The 20,000-nt window shown below is 43.0% G+C and overlaps 1 protein-coding gene across 1 annotated transcript in view; it reads right to left on the bottom strand.

Moving 5' to 3' along the window:
• Window positions 1-20,000, bottom strand: part of LOC310775893 (uncharacterized protein) — a gene marked incomplete at its 5' end in the record, with an annotated part of 65,166 nt that overhangs the window by 6,736 nt on the left and 38,430 nt on the right. Inside the window, one exon of the mRNA XM_083636017.1 lies at window positions 2,436-2,503. Coding sequence (XP_083492143.1) covers window positions 2,436-2,503 — 68 coding nt within the window. The remainder of the gene's footprint in view (window positions 1-2,435; window positions 2,504-20,000) is intronic.

Genomic DNA, 20,000 nt, shown 5'->3' with positions numbered 1-20,000 from the left:
GTTTGACCGTCGACACCTGAAAGATGAAAGAGTTTTTAAACATCACTGTTAGAATGACATCTTTTAAATACATGCAGTCATGCTACAGTGCATTAGGTAAAGGTGTCCAGCAGGTGGCGCTATGTTAGTGACACACTGTGGAGTAAACTCACACACTGCAGGAGAGCGAAACTCCTCAAGTCCTTTTACAGCACAGGAATAGCTGTATTCAGGATCAAAGTAGGCTGTATAAGAAGAAGTTTCTTCCTTCTGTCTGTATCCATCCATGTACCAGATGAAGGAAGGACGAGCAGCTAGAAGACATCTGCTGACACACTTCACATCTACCACCTGATGTCCATATGTAGGATGAGGTCTGACTGTTGATGTGTCCACCTGCACCTGGAGATCTGATATGTGAACATGGAACAGAAATGTCATTAGAGACTAAACATTAAATCTCACACGCACGCACGCACGCACGCACACACACACACACACACACACACACACACACACACACACACACACACACACACACACACACACACACACACACACACACACACACACACACACACACACACCGGCCTGATGAGTGATGACCAGTTCTGAGGGGGGAAGGGGGAGGGGCACCTCGCGCGCTCGCTTTCTCTCTCTCCCTCTCGCGCACGCATTCCCTTTCAGCTTTCACGTAAACTCGCTCTACCGAACTCTCTCTCTCTCTCTCTCTCTCTCTCCCTGTCTGTCTGTCTGTCTGTCTGTCTGTCTGTCTCTCTCTCTCTCTCTCTCTCTCTCCCTGTCTCTCTCTCTGTCTCTCTGTCTCTCTCCCTCCCTCTCTCTCTCCCAGTTCAATTCAATTCAAAGGGCTTTATTGGCATGATAAGGTGCATCTTACATTGCCAAAGCACATTAGCAACACTTAGCAGTTACAAAGAATCAAAAACAGAAAACAAGACATTTTGTTACCCAGTAACATAAATCACAAAATCTGAAGATATTCAAAGAGGAAGAGAAAAGAAAATTAAATGGAATGTGATAAGATAGACTATAATAGAAGACCATTGTTGACTGGAATCTATTCAGAATAATAACAGAACTGTAATAAACGGGCAGTTAAATGGCGATAGTGCAAAATAGTGAGCAATTACAGCATATTAACAAAAATTCACAGAATCTGTAAATAACCGTTGTTATTTTGAAATCTTCAGAATAGAGTGAAAAACAAAACAAAGCAAAAAAGAATAAAATATAATAGAATAAGATAGAATAGAATAAAATATTCTCTCTCTCTCTCTCTCTCTCTCTCAACTGAGAGTTAACCCGCCTCCCCGTGTGTGTGTGTGTGTGTGTGTGTGTGTGTCCGTCTGTCTATCTGTCTCTCTCTTTCCTCTCTCTCTCCCCCTCTCCTTCTCTCTCTCTCTCTCTCTCTCTCTCTCTCTCTCTCTCTCTCTCTCTCTCTCTCTCTCTCAGCAGCAGATACAATTCAAGTCCTGAATCTGTGGATTTTGATGTGCATTTTTTAAATGTCTGTTTGTGAAAAGAAAATAGAATTAGAAAAAAGAGAAGAAATCAAAACATGAAGCATGAGGCTGTGATTAGGTGACTTTTGTATTGTAATAAAATCACATGTTTTCAGATGAGGTGGTGCTGATGATAATAATAATATAAAAGCATAAGTTCCACCATAATGTTACTAAGTCCGTATATGTTCTAAACTCTCAATATTTGAATAGACGCCTAACCAAAACACAATGTTTATTACAGATTTATGACTAGGAGGCGGCTGTAGCTCAGGAGGTAGAGCGGGTCGTCCACTAATCGCTTTGGATAAAAGAGGTCTGTGGTTTGATTCCCGCCTCCTCCAGTCTGCATGTCGAAGTGTCCTTGGGCAAGATACTGAACCCCAAATTGCTCCTGCTGGTGTGCCAGCACCCTGCGTGGCAACCTGCCACCATCGGTGTGTGAATGGGTGAATGTACTGACTGTAAAGCGCTTTGGATAACGGCGCTATATAAATGCAGGCCATTTACCATTTACCATTTACCATAAAAACTTGACACAGTGCTGATAACCTACTATTTTATTATATAAAATAACTGCCCTCTCAGTCACTTGATTGTGGAGCTGTTTGTAACTGAAGTAAAAAATGGTCTGATCAAGAAGTTACCTGTAACAGTCAGATTAACTCCAGGTGAAGCAGTGGAGCTCCCAGCTGGATGGTTTGTTGTGAAGCTGAACTTGTACACAGCTGAGTCTCTCTCTCTCAGGTCTGTGATTCTCAGGCTGCAGTTCTTCGGATCACCACCATACTCCACATGACCTGCATACTCTGAGTCTGTTGTCACATCCACAGGTTCACCACCCTCCTCTTTAGACCACAACGTCTTCTTCACTGTGACAGGAAGGTCATCTAGGTAGGCTGGGTGTGTGTAGGAGCAGAGTATGTCCACTGTAGATCCTTTGATGGCACAGATCTCAGTAGGAGTGTAAGTCACTCCCCAGTCATCCTGAGGCTGTACCACTGTAACACAGAGCACAAACCACATCACATTGACAAACACATTACAGGATAGGGCTGTAATAATAATAATAAGATATATATATATATATACATATATATATATTTATATATATATATATATATATATATATATATATATATATATATATATATATATATATATATATATACCGTAAATTCCGGACTATAAGGCGCACCGGTGTATAAGCCGCACCTTCAAAGGTGACTATTTTTTTCTTATATAAGCCGCACCGGACTATAAGCCGCGGGTGTTTTAATGGTATTTTTATTTATTTTTTACAGTGCACACAGTGTCCGCGGTGTGGTGAAAAGAGGGCAAGAGAGGAAATTAAAACAGAAGTGGATTTATAGTTAGAAAGAGTGCTAAAGAAGAGAGAATTCCGTTTTTTATTTTAGTTACTCACAGTACTATTGACCAGTCCAACTCAAAAGATATTCGGCAGTTTCACTTTGAGCTCTTGTTCCGCCGCTGTCCATCAATGGTTATGACGAGTCTCGCTGGGTACAGTACGCCAAAGCGATATCCATTGACTTTAACTCATTCACTGCCAATATCTGACTGGCATTTTTGGCACAGGCCAAGTATTTCCATAATGTTTGGTCATCTTTCAAGACCCACAGTAAATTCTGTACTAGGACTACAGTGATGTCCAATACCTCGAAATGAAGATCTAAGTCTCTACTTTCACCCCCAAAAAGAAAGTTAGCTTTTAGCATGTTCTGTACTCTACTTATAACCCTTTTTATACACCCCATGTTCACCAAAAAAGCCTGTCTGGGAAGAGAAAAGGGAGAAAAAAGCATTTTTGTAAAAGGGCACAATCTCAGGCATAACTCACTCTCAATTCTTTTATTTTGAACTGTATTGACATCAGACATGTAAATATTATTCGTTAGGACACAAATGACAAAAAAAAATAAATATATATATATATATACACACATGAAGTGCTTTTTTTTTACATTCAACAATACAGTTTACTCGGTGTGAGTGTGCAGACAGACAGACAGACAGACAGACAGACAGACACACCGACAGACAGACAGACAGACAGACAGACAGACACACACACACACACACACACACACACACACACACACACACACACACACACACACACACACACACACACACACACACACACACACACACACACGATCCCCCTTTTAGATTTCTAACCCAACATAGGATAAGCAATAACCACGCCCTGTGGCGCTGGGATTGGCCAGGAGCAACACTGGAGGGCGAGCAGCCCAAGAGCTCTTGAGAAGGACAGCGGGCTGCTGTGAGTGCCTTCTGCCCGCTGCTGCCTAGCTGTTCCTGTGTTTATTTTGATTTGTTCTGGTACACCGTCCTCGTCCATGTCTCCCTGTCATATCTATGATCGTTCCCGTTTTCCCCTCGGCTATTCAACACGTCCTCACCGCCCTCGCAAACTGATCGATCATTTCCTCATTCCTCCGATGATCAAACACATCTCTTGATTACTTTCTCCCGTTTTCTCCTGGCTGGCACAGAGGAAGGCGACTCCAGCTCGGCGTTTCAATGTTTCTCCTGTCTGCACAAGGAAGCGTTACCCGTTCTCTGCATTTCCTCTTGCATCAATTTCAAAACAACAGCTGCGGTATGTGTTTGATCGCGTGCTGTCGGCTACCCTTTGAAGGCAGGGACCTGTGTCTGTGTGACAGGCTGGGCAAGTGTTTGCTGCAGGCGCTGCACCAATAAAAACAAAAACACGTCAAACACGTCCTTGGCGGGGAAGGCCATTGCTGATAACACGTCAAAGACGTCATTGGCGGTGAATGAGTTAACCTTTTCGATGATGCTGTTGTATGTTGCGCGTTTCTGTTGTACCAACGCGGAGAGGTCCTGCCGGACGAAAAAGCGCGTACCCTCCCAGGTGAGGGGCTTCTTCCCCGCAGCCTGGAGGATGAGTTGACGGTCGGGCCAGCGGAGTAGGCAGATGAAGATGGCCCTCGGTGGCAGGCCGGGGTCTGGACGTGGCCGAGGCGCCCGGTGTGCCCTGTCCACCTCTGGTGGTTTCTCGCCTTCCTTCAGGTCCAGGATGTAACACAGGATTTTGCCACGAAAGCGTCCATGTCACCAATCTCAGCTCCCTCTTTTACATTGATCAGGCGAATGTTATTTCTTTTACTCCTGCTGATTAAGTCATCAACCTGCGTGTGCAGGGTTTTGATTTGTTTTTGCATTTTATCCACTTTCGGACTCACTGTGTTGTTTTTGTCCTCCAGTGCGCTGATGCGCTTTTCCGCATTATAAACTCTGTTCACGCCACGGTTGCCTTATTTTCTTTAGTGAGTGAGTGGATGGACTTCTGCACGTTTTCAAACTTGTTTTCAAGCTGCTCAAACCTCTGAGCGATGTCGGACTTAATCGATAGTGTTTCACGGAGTAAAAGTTTAGCCCAAGCCGTGTATCTCCAGCCTCCAGCAGGTGAGTCATTTCCTCATTCATGGCGGTGATTGCTTCGTCTTTTTCTTTCTGCTTACCTGTGTTGTGTTATGTTATGTTATGTTATGTTGTTAAAAGAGGGCAAGAGAGGAAATTAAAACAGAAGTGGATTTATAGTTAGAAAGAGTGCTAAAAAAGAGAGATTTTTTTTTTTTTTGGAAAAAATCCATAGATAAGCCGCACCGTTATATAAGCCGCAGGGGCCAAAAAAGGCCAAAAAACGGGAAAAAAGCCACGGCTTATAGTCCGGAATTTACGGTATACAGTATATCTAGGTGTCGTGATGCAGAATCAGATAGTTGACAGATAATCGTTGAATCGTTTGTTTAGATTTATGTTGACATTCAGATTTTAAAGCACTTTCTAAGTAAAAAAGAGGGACTTGATATTTATCTGACTGCTTGTATTACTGATGATAAAGTAGGCATGTGCAGTAATAATATAGAGATTTGAGGATGATACTTTGAGCTGTATCCAGATGCATCACAATGTATATTTAAGCAATATAGCATGAGAGCAAGTGTGTTGTGGAGAATATATCCCGCTGATAAGCTGTTATCCCACGAGGCCGCAGGCCGAGTGGGATAACAGCTTATCAGCGGGATATATTCCACAACACCACGCAGCTTGAGTGCTATATTGCTTTTATAAAACGGTTTCCAAGTATAATAATAATAATACTATAAGTCCGACTGGCATGGTATTCTGATAGAGTCAGTTGAAACACTACTGTAAGGCGGGACCTCTAGCAAGAAGATAGACGTGCGGGTGATTTGATTGGATCGTTCTGGAGACTGAAGTCGACATTGGCCAATCCTGGCGCTTGCTGAGAAGCTGAGAGCTTTTTGCAAAGCCCGACACCAGAGCCGTATGCCGACACCAAGTAACGTTACGTCTTATTTAGAAATGCGGGGTTAAGAGTGAGGGCGCGCGAGAGAGGGGTTAAGACATTAGCCCGCGTCTATTCTTGTACAAAACATCATTTTCTGCGAAGTATTAGTAAAGTTATAAGCGAAGATCGATTCACAAGGATCTGAAAGCTGTCTCCACCATTTTGTTTTTGAGGTACTTTTAGTAAGAGAGTTGCGCCATCATGCGTCCATAATGACTCATTGTACAAAGACTTGAAGGACTAGTGACCCTCCATACAGCAGATCAGGAGAAAGCTGTTTGGCTCGAGCGCAGCGCTGCCTTTTAGTAAGAGAGTTGCCATGGCAACCAATAACCCATGGCCATGGGTTATTGAACTCGGTTACTGGAATTATACAATGGCTGTGAACCAATCAGATTGCTTGATTTGAGAGAGCCGTTTTATAATTAAGCAATATAGCATGAGAGCAAGTGTGTTGTGGCGAATATATCCCCCTGATCAGCTGTTATCCCACGAGGCCGCAGGCCGAGTGGGATAACTACTGAGCAGGGGGATATATGCCACAACACACGCAGCTCGAGTGCTATATTGCTTTTATAAAACGGTTTCCAAGTATGATAATAATATAATAATAATAATACTATAAGTCCGACTGGCCTGGTATTCTGATAGAGTCAGTTGAAACGCTACTGTAAGGCGGGACCTCTAGCAAGAAGATAGACGTGCGGGTGATTTGATTGGATCGTTCTGGAGACTGAAGTTGACATTGGCCAATCCTGGCGCTTGCTGAGAAGCTGAGAGCTTTCTGGAAAGCCGACAGGCAGCTCGAGCGCAGCGCTGCATTCTCAGCGCTTGCTGAGAAGCTGAGTGCTTTCTGCAAAGCCCGACACCAACTAACGTTACGGGGTTAAATGCGGGGTTAAATGCGGGGTTAACAGCCTTTTTTTTGCAAAGAAGACATTAGCCCGCATCTATTCTTGTACAAAACATAATTTTCTGCCAAGTATTAGTAAAGTTATAAGCGAAGATTGATTCACAAGGATCTGACAGCTGTCTCCGCCATTTGTTTTTTTTGAGGTAACCAAATGCTTTTACTTTACTTTACTTTACTTTACTTTACTTCATTTAGCAGACGCTTTTGTCCAAAGCGACTTACAGCATATTACAATATAGCATAAAAATACAGCAATAAAATGCAACAATAAACAACAATAAACAGAAACAAAAACGGGAACATAAAATACACACATCACTTTTCGGAGGGGCCCAGGAGTAGTTCGAAAAAGTGTGTTTTTAGTCTCCGGCGGAAAATGGCCAACGAGTCAGCCAGCATAACAGAGGGGGGGAGCTCGTTCCACCATTGAGGAGCCAGGGAGGAAAAGAGTCGTGAGTGGGCTAAGCGGCCCCCAGGGTCACGTAGTGATGGAGGGGCAAGGCGAGCTGTGCAGGTGGAGGAGCGGAGGGGACGGTTGGTTGTTTGAAAACTGACCAAAGATTGCAGATAGGTAGGGGCTGACCGGTGAACTGCCCGGTAGGCCAGTACAAGAGTCTTGAATTTAATGCGGGCTATAATTGGGAGCCAGTGGAGGTCGCGGAGAAGGGGAGTGACGTGAGAGAATTTAGGTAGATTGAACACCAGTCGGGCAGCTGCGTTCTGGATGAGCTGGAGGGATTGGAAGGCCGAGGCAGGTAGCCCCGCCATGAGAACATTGCAGTAATCAAGGCGGGAAAAAACAAGTGCCTGCACCAGAAGTTGAGTTGCCTCCCTAGTGAGAAATTTTCGGATTTTTCTGATATTGTACAGTGAGAACCTACATGAGCAGGCGGTTGCAGAGATGAAAGATGAGGTTGAGAGCTGATTATCTATAATTACACCTAGGTTTTTGACAGTTTTTGATGGCCGAACAGTGGTATTTTCTATGGTGATGGAAAGGTCTGTGAGAGGGCAGTTTTTTCCGGGGATGAAAAGAAGTTCCGTTTTGTCGAGATTGAGTTTTAGATGATGGGCGGTCATCCAGGTTAAAATGTCTTTGAGACACGCGGCTAGGCGTGCCTCAATTTGGGTATCGTCAGGGGGAAAAGAAAGAAAGAGTTGAGTGTCGTCGGCATAGCTGTGATAGGAAAACCCGTGAGAGGAGATTATGTGACCAAGGGACCTAACATACAGAAGAAATAGGAAGGGGCCGAGGACAGATCCCTGGGGGACACCCGTGTTCAGAGTGCATGATTTAGAGAGGGACCCACACCAGAGAACCTGAAGGGAACTCTGTTTTAGTAAGAGAGTTGCCATGGCAACCAATAACCCATGGCCATGGGCTATTGGACTCGGTTACGGGATTTATACAATGGCTGTGAACCAATCAGATTGCTTGATTTGAGAGAGCCGTTTTATAAGTACTAATATACATCATAGTCTCAGCAGAAACTATGATGTATATCTACTATTATAAAACGGCTCTCTCAAATCAAGCAATCTGATTGGTTCACAGCCATTGTATAATTCCAGTAACCGAGTTCAATAACCCATGGCCATGGGTTATTGGTTGCCATGGCAACTCTCTTACTAAAAGGCAGCTCTGCGCTCGAGCTCCGTGTTGGGCTTTCCAGAAAGCTCTCAGCTTCTCAGCAAGCGCCAGGATTGGCCAATGTCAACTTCAGTCTCCAGAACGATCCAATCAAATCACCCGCACGTCTATATTCTTGCTAGAGGTTGTTGCCTTGTGAATCGATCTTCGCTTATAACTTTACTAATACTTCGCAGAAAATGATGTTTTGTACAAGAATAGACGCGGGCTAATGTCTTAACCCCTCTCTCGCGCGCCCTCACTCTTAACCCCGCATTTCTAAATAAGACGTAACGTTACTTGGTGTCGGCATACGCTCTGGTGTCGAGCTTTGCAAAAAGCTCTCAGCAAGCGCCAGGATTGGCCAATGTCGACTTCAGTCTCCAGAACGATCCAATCAAATCACCCGCACGTCTATCTTCTTGCTAGAGGTCCCGCCTTACAGTAGTGTTTCAACTGACTCTATCAGAATACGATGCCAGTCAGACTTATAGTATTATTATTATTATATTATTATACTTGGAAACCGTTTTATAAAAGCAATATAGCACTCGAGCAGCGTGTGTTGTGGAATATATCCCGCTGATAAGCTGTTATCCCACTCGGCCTGCGGCCTCGTGGGATAACAGCTTATCAGCGGGATATATTCACCACAACACACTTGCTCTCGTGATATATTGCTTAAATATACATCATAGTCTCAGCAGAAACTATGATGTATATGTACTAATATACATCATAGTCTCAGCAGAAACTATGATGTATATGTACTAATATACATCATAGTCTCAGCAGAAACTATGATGTATATCTACTAATATACATCATAGTCTCAGCAGAAACTATGATGTATATGTACTAATATACATCATAGTCTCAGCAGAAACTATGATGTATAATACTAATATAGATCATAGTCTCAGCAGAGACTATGGCTGACGATGGTCTGAAGACCGAAACGTTCTTTTTTCTGTTTGTATCACTTGCCACTTTTTTTTGCACTATGGTGAATTAAAGCCGGATTTTTTGCATCCGTATGGCTCATTTTTTGAAAGTGTGCTTCTTCACTCTTTGTATATTAGCCTATATGAACGAAATGTCTAGTTACAGTAAGTGCAGGCTTTGGGATATATGGGGATATCCACTGCGTAACTGTGCGGCAGCCCTTTGATGTGTTTCAAATGGAATATCGTTTATAGATATTGAATCTGAACTTGTTCATCCTTGTTTTGTTTTTCCACTTGTCCAGAATTGCCTTCCCCCAGATGGATTATTTTCACTGTCATTTGTAGCATTGTGCTTTAGGAAGTCTGCCTTTCTTATCTCTACTTCCCCTTTTGCCCCTTTATGTCTCAGTAAAAGCACCCTGCACTCAGTCTTGTTCTATGTCTCAGTAAAAGCACCCTGCACTCAACGTGTTGGAAGCTGCTGTCACAGACGTGACGCTGTGGCTTTTAAGGGGGATGGACATGATCACACCTGTGAATACTTTTGGGCATAAACACGCCTATATGGAGGTTTCTGCTGAGGTGATGACAAGCGCAGCGGGGCAACACGACCACAATTAGTGTTGCGCGCAACGTTATTCAGGCGCAAAACGGGCGCTAACGCAGAATTACCGCCTTTGCGACGATAGAGCCCTATATATGACAATTTACTGACATAGTCAATGTGATGTATTATTAGTAGTAGTAGTAGTAGTAGTAGTATTTATTTATTTATTTATTTATTTATTTATTTATTTATTTTTTGAAGATCGCCCTTCCCCCCCATATTCTCACTAATTTCACTTAGCCAATTTTCCCCCTGCTCCACCCTCTGCTGATCTGGAGAGATCCACAGACTAGCACCATGCTTCCTCTGACACATGCGCAGTTGCCAGGCGCTTCTTTTTCACATGACAGCGGGGAGCTTCACCCGCAGGATCACGCTATTCCCACCAGTCCCCTTCTGCTCCAAACAGGCGCCCCGGATGACCAGGGGAGGCGCTAGTGTGCTACAGTGACCAGGACACATACCCCTAATCCGGCTTCACACCCACAGCCAAGCGTGCCTGTATGGATGCCCGACCAAGGTAACATAGGGGCATGAACCTGCGACCCTCGTGTTTGTAGGCAGGGAATCTACCACTACACTACCCGGACGCCCGGATGTGAAGTTGTTTAAAGGGGACCTACTATGTTTTTTTCTGGATTTCAGTTAAATACACATTTATGATATCAGATATCTATGGCTAAACATGGTCAACGTTTTACATGTTAGGTTAACATGTAGAAATGCTGCCTGTAAGTCAACAGCCAAGAAGCTGATTAACAGCTGAAGTGAGGGAGAAATTAGCTGTGCTGAAAAACAGCTAAAACTGAAATGGTAGAAGTGTGTGTTAGAGGGTACACAAAGGAGAATACTGTCACAGAGGAGTAAAGAGATGATTTACCATCTAAATAAACCAGAACATTTCACATTTGAGAAGCTGGAATCAGAGAATTAGGGCATTTTCCCTTAAAGAAATGGCTCAAAATGATTACCGTAATAGATCATCAAAATTGGCGATTAATGTAATATTTGGCAATCGATGAATTGACTAATGGTTGCAGCTCTTTATCAGTTTTTATCAAATGTATTTTTATGCATTTTCAAAATATGTATTTGTATTTGTTGTGTTTGACATCAAAACTGTGCCACTCACAAGAGGAAAAACAAGCCAGTCACGCGCACTCACTAGCTGAGTGAACCTGAACAAGCTTACTCACACAAAGTCACTAGCTGAGTGAACCTGAACAAGCTTACTCACACAAAGTCACTAGCTGAGTGAAAACACCTGAACAAGCTTACTCACACAAAGTCACTAGCTGAGTGAAAACACCTGAACAAGCTTACTCACACAAAGACACTAGCTGAGTGAAAACACCTGAACAAGTTTACTCACACAAAGACACTAGCTGAGTGAAAACACCTGAACAAGCTTACTCACACAAAGACACTAGCTGAGTGAAAACACCTGAACAAGCTTACTCACACAAAGTCACTAGCTGAGTGAACCTGAACAAGCTTACTCACACAAAGACACTAGCTGAGTGAAAACACCTGAACAAGCTTACTCACACAAAGTCACTATAGCTGAGTGAAAACACCTGAACAAGCTTACTCACACAAAGTCACTAGCTGAGTGAAAACACCTGAACAAGCTTACTCACACAAAGTCACTAGCTGAGTGAAAACACCTGAACAAGCTTACTCACACAAAGTCACTAGCTGAGTGAAAACACCTGAACAAGCTTACTCACACAAAGTCACTAGCTGAGTGAAAACACCTGAACAAGCTTACTCACACAAAGTCACTAGCTGAGTGAAAACACCTGAACAAGCTTACTCACACAAAGACACTAGCTGAGTGAAAACACCTGAACAAGCTTACTCACACAAAGTCACTAGCTGAGTGAAAACACCTGAACAAGCTTACTCACACAAAGACACTAACTGAGTGAAAACACCTGAACAAGCTTACTCACACAAAGACACTAGCTGAGTGAAAACACCTGAACAAGTTTACTCACACAAAGACACTAGCTGAGTGAGAACACCTGAACAAGCTTACTCACACAAAGACACTAACTGAGTGAAAACACCTGAACAAGCTTACTCACACAAAGTCACTAGCTGAGTGAAAACACCTGAACAAGCTTACTCACACAAAGACACTAACTGAGTGAAAACACCTGAACAAGCTTACTCACACAAAGTCACTAGCTGAGTGAAAACACCTGAACAAGCTTACACACACAAAGTCACTAGCTGAGTGAAAACACCTGAACAAGCTTACACACACAAAGACACTAGCTGAGTGAAAACACCTGAACAAGCTTACTCACACAAAGTCACTAGCTGAGTGAAAACACCTGAACAAGCTTACTCACACAAAGACACTAACTGAGTGAAAACACCTGAACAAGCTTACTCACACAAAGTCACTAGCTGAGTGAAAACACCTGAACAAGCTTACACACACAAAGTCACTAGCTGAGTGAAAACACCTGAACAAGCTTACTCACACAAAGTCACTAGCTGAGTGAAAACACCTGAACAAGCTTACTCACACAAAGTCACTAGCTGAGTGAAAACACCTGAACAAGCTTACTCACACAAAGACACTAACTGAGTGAAAACACCTGAACAAGCTTACTGACACAAAGACACTAGCTGATTGAACCTGAACAAGCTTACTTATACACAAAGTCACTAGCTGAGTGAAAACACCTGAACAAGCTTACTCACACAAAGTCACTATAGCTGAGTGAAAACACCTGAACAAGCTTACCCACACAAAGTCACTATAGCTGAGTGAAAATACCTGAACAAGCTTACTCACACAAAGTCACTAGCTGAGTGAACCTGAACAAGCTTACTCACACAAAGTCACTAGCTGAGTGAACCTGAACAAGCTTACTCACACAAAGACACTAGCTGAGTGAAAACACCTGAACAAGCTTACTCACACAAAGACACTAGCTGAGTGAAAACACCTGAACAAGCTTACTCACACAAAGTCACTAGCTGAGTGAAAACACCTGAACAAGCTTACTCACACAAAGTCACTAGCTGAGTGAAAACACCTGAACAAGTTTACTCACACAAAGACACTAGCTGAGTGAAAACACCTGAACAAGCTTACTCACACAAAGACACTAGCTGAGTGAAAACACCTGAACAAGCTTACTCACACAAAGTCACTAGCTGAGTGAACCTGAACAAGCTTACTCACACAAAGACACTAGCTGAGTGAAAACACCTGAACAAGCTTACTCACACAAAGTCACTATAGCTGAGTGAAAACACCTGAACAAGCTTACTCACACAAAGTCACTAGCTGAGTGAAAACACCTGAACAAGCTTACTCACACAAAGACACTAACTGAGTGAAAACACCTGAACAAGCTTACTCACACAAAGACACTAGCTGAGTGAACCTGAACAAGCTTACTCACACAAAGTAACTAGCTGATTGAACCTGAACAAGCTTACTTATACACAAAGTCACTAGCTGAGTGAAAACACCTGAACAAGCTTACTCACACAAAGTCACTATAGCTGAGTGAAAACACCTGAACAAGCTTACTCACACAAAGTCACTATAGCTGAGTGAAAACACCTGAACAAGCTTACTCACACAAAGTCACTATAGCTGAGTGAAAACACCTGAACAAGCTTACTCACACAAAGTCACTAGCTTAGTGAACCTGAACAAGCTTACTCACACAAAGACACTAGCTGAGTGAAAACACCTGAACAAGCTTACTCACACAAAGACACTAGCTGAGTGAAAACACCTGAACAAGCTTACTCACACAAAGTCACTAGCTGAGTGAAAACACCTGAACAAGCTTACTCACACAAAGTCACTAGCTGAGTGAAAACACCTGAACAAGCTTACACAGACAAAGTCACTAGCTGAGTGAGAACACCTGAACAAGCTTACTCACACAAAGACACTAGCTGAGTGAAAACACCTGAACAAGCTTACTCACACAAAGTCACTAGCTGAGTGAACCTGAACAAGCTTACTCACACAAAGTCACTATAGCTGAGTGAAAACACCTGAACAAGCTTACTCACACAAAGTCACTAGCTGAGTGAACCTGAACAAGCTTACTTACACAAAGTCACTAGCTGAGTGAGAACACCTGAACAAGCTTACTCACACAAAGTCACTAGCTGAGTGAAAACACCTGAACAAGCTTACTCACACAAAGTCACTAGCTGAGTGAAAACACCTGAACAAGCTTACTCACACAAAGTCACTAGCTGAGTGAAAACACCTGAACAAGTTTACTCACACAAAGTCACTAGCTGAGTGAGAACACCTGAACAAGCTTACTCACACAAAGTCACTAGCTGAGTGAAAACACCTGAACAAGCTTACTCACACAAAGACACTAGCTGAGTGAAAACACCTGAACAAGTTTACTCACACAAAGTCACTAGCTGAGTGAACCTGAACAAGCTTACTCACACAAAGACACTAGCTGAGTGAACCTGAACAAGCTTACTCACACAAAGTCACTAGCTGAGTGAAAACACCTGAACAAGCTTACTCACACAAAGTCACTAGCTGAGTGAACCTGAACAAGCTTACTCACACAAAGACACTAGCTGAGTGAAAACACCTGAACAAGTTTACTCACACAAAGTCACTAGCTGAGTGAACCTGAACAAGCTTACTCACACAAAGTCACTAGCTGAGTGAACCTGAACAAGCTTACTCACACAAAGTCACTAGCTGAGTGAACCTGAACAAGCTTACTCACACAAAGTCACTAGCTGAGTGAGAACACCTGAACAAGCTTACTCACACAAAGTCACTAGCTGAGTGAAAACACCTGAACAAGCTTACTCACACAAAGACACTAGCTGAGTGAACCTGAACAAGTTTACTCACACAAAGACACTAGCTGAGTGAAAACACCTGAACAAGCTTACTCACACAAAGTCACTAGCTGAGTGAAAACACCTGAACAAGTTTACTCACACAAAGACACTAACTGAGTGAAAACACCTGAACAAGTTTACTCACACAAAGACACTAGCTGAGTGAAAACACCTGAACAAGTTTACTCACACAAAGACACTAACTGAGTGAACCTGAACAAGCTTACTCACACAAAGACACTAGCTGAGTGAAAACACCTGAACAAGTTTACTCACACAAAGTCACTAGCTGAGTGAACCTGAACAAGCTTACTCACACAAAGTCACTAGCTGAGTGAACCTGAACAAGCTTACTCACACAAAGTCACTAGCTGAGTGAGAACACCTGAACAAGCTTACTCACACAAAGTCACTAGCTGAGTGAAAACACCTGAACAAGCTTACTCACACAAAGTCACTAGCTGAGTGAAAACACCTGAACAAGCTTACTCACACAAAGTCACTAGCTGAGTGAACCTGAACAAGCTTACTCACACAAAGTCACTAGCTGAGTGAGAACACCTGAACAAGCTTACTCACACAAAGTCACTAGCTGAGTGAGAACACCTGAACAAGCTTACTCACACAAAGTCACTAGCTGAGTAAAAACACCTGAACAAGCTTACTCACACAAAGTCACTAGCTGAGTGAGAACACCTGAACAAGCTTACTCACACAAAGTCACTAGCTGAGTGAACCTGAACAAGCTTACTCACACAAAGTCACTAGCTGAGTAAAAACACCTGAACAAGCTTACTCACACAAAGTCACTAGCTGAGTGAAAACACCTGAACAAGCTTACTCACACAAAGTCACTAGCTGAGTGAGAACACCTGAACAAGCTTACTCACACAAAGACACTAGCTGAGTGAAAACACCTGAACAAGTTTACTCACACAAAGACACTAACTGAGTGAACCTGAACAAGCTTACTCACACAAAGACACTAGCTGAGTGAAAACACCTGAACAAGTTTACTCACACAAAGTCACTAGCTGAGTGAACCTGAACAAGCTTACTCACACAAAGTCACTAGCTGAGTGAACCTGAACAAGCTTACTCACACAAAGTCACTAGCTGAGTGAGAACACCTGAACAAGCTTACTCACACAAAGTCACTAGCTGAGTGAAAACACCTGAACAAGCTTACTCACACAAAGTCACTAGCTGAGTGAACCTGAACAAGCTTACTCACACAAAGACACTAGCTGAGTGAACCTGAACAAGCTTACTCACACAAAGTCACTAGCTGAGTGAAAACACCTGAACAAGCTTACTCACACAAAGTCACTAGCTGAGTGAACCTGAACAAGCTTACTCACACAAAGACACTAGCTGAGTGAACCTGAACAAGCTTACTCACACAAAGACACTAGCTGAGTGAAAACACCTGAACAAGCTTACTCACACAAAGTCACTAGCTGAGTGAAAACACCTGAACAAGCTTACTCACACAAAGTCACTAGCTGAGTGAGAACACCTGAACAAGCTTACTCACACAAAGTCACTAGCTGAGTGAAAACACCTGAACAAGCTTACTCACACAAAGACACTAGCTGAGTGAAAACACCTGAACAAGCTTACTCACACAAAGTCACTAGCTGAGTGAGAACACCTGAACAAGCTTACTCACACAAAGTCACTAGCTGAGTGAAAACACCTGAACAAGCTTACTCACACAAAGACACTAGCTGAGTGAGAACACCTGAACAAGCTTACTCACACAAAGACACTAGCTGAGTGAGAACACCTGAACAAGTTTACTCACACAAAGACACTAACTGAGTAAAAACACCTGAACAAGCTTACTCACACAAAGTCACTAGCTGAGTGAGAACACCTGAACAAGCTTACTCACACAAAGTCACTAGCTGAGTGAAAACACCTGAACAAGCTTACTCACACAAAGACACTAGCTGAGTGAGAACACCTGAACAAGCTTACTCACACAAAGACACTAGCTGAGTGAGAACACCTGAACAAGTTTACTCACACAAAGACACTAACTGAGTAAAAACACCTGAACAAGCTTACTCACACAAAGTCACTAGCTGAGTGAGAACACCTGAACAAGCTTACTCACACAAAGTCACTAGCTGAGTGAGAACACCTGAACAAGCTTACTCACACAAAGTCACTAGCTGAGTGAGAACACCTGAACAAGCTTACTCACACAAAGTCACTAGCTGAGTGAGAACACCTGAACAAGTTTACTCACACAAAGTCACTAGCTGAGTGAACCTGAACAAGCTTACTCACACAAAGTCACTAGCTGAGTGAAAACACCTGAACAAGCTTACACACACAAAGTCACTAGCTGAGTGAGAACACCTGAACAAGCTTACTCACACAAAGTCACTAGCTGAGTGAGAACACCTGAACAAGCTTACTCACACAAAGTCACTAGCTGAGTGAGAACACCTGAACAAGCTTACTCACACAAAGTCACTAGCTGAGTGAAAACACCTGAACAAGCTTACACACACAAAGTCACTAGCTGAGTGAGAACACCTGAACAAGCTTACTCACACAAAGACACTAGCTGAGTGAAAACACCTGAACAAGCTTACTCACACAAAGTCACTAGCTGAGTGAGAACACCTGAACAAGCTTACTCACACAAAGTCACTAGCTGAGTGAGAACACCTGAACAAGCTTACTCACACAAAGACACTAGCTGAGTAAAAACACCTGAACAAGCTTACTCACACAAAATCACTAGCTGAGTGAACCTGAACAAGCTTACTCACACAAAGTCACTAGCTGAGTGAAAACACCTGAACAAGCTTACTCACACAAAGTCACTAGCTGAGTGAGAACACCTGAACAAGCTTACTCACACAAAGTCACTAGCTGAGTGAGAACACCTGAACAAGCTTACTCACACAAAGTCACTAGCTGAGTGAAAACACCTGAACAAGCTTACTCACACAAAGACACTAGCTGAGTGAAAACACCTGAACAAGCTTACTCACACAAAGTCACTAGCTGAGTGAAAACACCTGAACAAGCTTACTCACACAAAGACACTAGCTGAGTGAACCTGAACAAGCTTACTCACACAAAGTCACTAGCTGAGTGAAAACACCTGAACAAGCTTACTCACACAAAGTCACTAGCTGAGTGAAAACACCTGAACAAGCTTACTCACACAAAGTCACTAGCTGAGTGAGAACACCTGAACAAGCTTACTCACACAAAGACACTAGCTGAGTGAGAACACCTGAACAAGCTTACTCACACAAAGACACTAGCTGAGTGAACCTGAACAAGCTTACTCACACAAAGTCACTAGCTGAGTGAAAACACCTGAACAAGTTTACTCACACAAAGTCACTAGCTGAGTGAACCTGAACAAGCTTACTCACACAAAGACACTAGCTGAGTGAAAACACCTGAACAAGTTTACTCACACAAAGTCACTAGCTGAGTGAACCTGAACAAGCTTACTCACACAAAGTCACTAGCTGAGTGAAAACACCTGAACAAGCTTACTCACACAAAGTCACTAGCTGAGTGAAAACACCTGAACAAGTTTACTCACACAAAGTCACTAGCTGAGTGAACCTGAACAAGCTTACTCACACAAAGTCACTAGCTGAGTGAAAACACCTGAACAAGCTTACTCACACAAAGTCACTAGCTGAGTGAAAACACCTGAACAAGCTTACTCACACAAAGTCACTAGCTGAGTGAAAACACCTGAACAAGCTTACTCACACAAAGACACTAGCTGAGTGAGAACACCTGAACAAGCTTACTCACACAAAGACACTAGCTGAGTGAAAACACCTGAACAAGTTTACTCACACAAAGTCACTAGCTGAGTGAACCTGAACAAGCTTACTCACACAAAGACACTAGCTGAGTGAACCTGAACAAGCTTACTCACACAAAGTCACTAGCTGAGTGAAAACACCTGAACAAGCTTACTCACACAAAGTCACTAGCTGAGTGAACCTGAACAAGCTTACTCACACAAAGACACTAGCTGAGTGAAAACACCTGAACAAGTTTACTCACACAAAGTCACTAGCTGAGTGAACCTGAACAAGCTTACTCACACAAAGTCACTAGCTGAGTGAACCTGAACAAGCTTACTCACACAAAGACACTAGCTGAGTGAACCTGAACAAGCTTACTCACACAAAGTCACTAGCTGAGTGAACCTGAACAAGCTTACTCACACAAAGTCACTAGCTGAGTGAGAACACCTGAACAAGCTTACTCACACAAAGTCACTAGCTGAGTGAAAACACCTGAACAAGCTTACTCACACAAAGTCACTAGCTGAGTGAAAACACCTGAACAAGCTTACTCACACAAAGTCACTAGCTGAGTGAGAACACCTGAACAAGCTTACTCACACAAAGACACTAGCTGAGTGAAAACACCTGAACAAGCTTACTCACACAAAGACACTAGCTGAGTGAAAACACCTGAACAAGCTTACTCACACAAAGTCACTAGCTGAGTGAAAACACCTGAACAAGTTTACTCACACAAAGTCACTAGCTGAGTGAAAACACCTGAACAAGTTTACTCACACAAAGTCACTAGCTGAGTGAACCTGAACAAGCTTACTCACACAAAGTCACTAGCTGAGTGAAAACACCTGAACAAGTTTACTCACACAAAGTCACTAGCTGAGTGAACCTGAACAAGCTTACTCACACAAAGTCACTAGCTGAGTGAGAACACCTGAACAAGCTTACTCACACAAAGACACTAGCTGAGTAAAAACACCTGAACAAGCTTACTCACACAAAGTCACTAGCTGAGTGAAAACACCTGAACAAGCTTACTCACACAAAGACACTAGCTGAGTAAAAACACCTGAACAAGCTTACTCACACAAAGACACTAGCTGAGTGAGAACACCTGAACAAGCTTACTCACACAAAGTCACTAGCTGAGTGAAAACACCTGAACAAGCTTACTCACACAAAGTCACTAGCTGAGTGAGAACACCTGAACAAGCTTACTCACACAAAGACACTAGCTGAGTGAAAACACCTGAACAAGTTTACTCACACAAAGTCACTAGCTGAGTGAACCTGAACAAGCTTACTCACACAAAGACACTAGCTGAGTGAACCTGAACAA

The sequence above is a fragment of the Poromitra crassiceps genome (genome assembly GCF_964638095.1).
Source record: "Poromitra crassiceps genome assembly, chromosome: 4".
In the NCBI taxonomy this organism is placed as follows: domain Eukaryota; kingdom Metazoa; phylum Chordata; class Actinopteri; order Beryciformes; family Melamphaidae; genus Poromitra; species Poromitra crassiceps.
The sequence above is the reverse complement of the archived record's forward strand: the minus strand, read 5'-3'. Positions and strand labels throughout refer to the sequence as shown.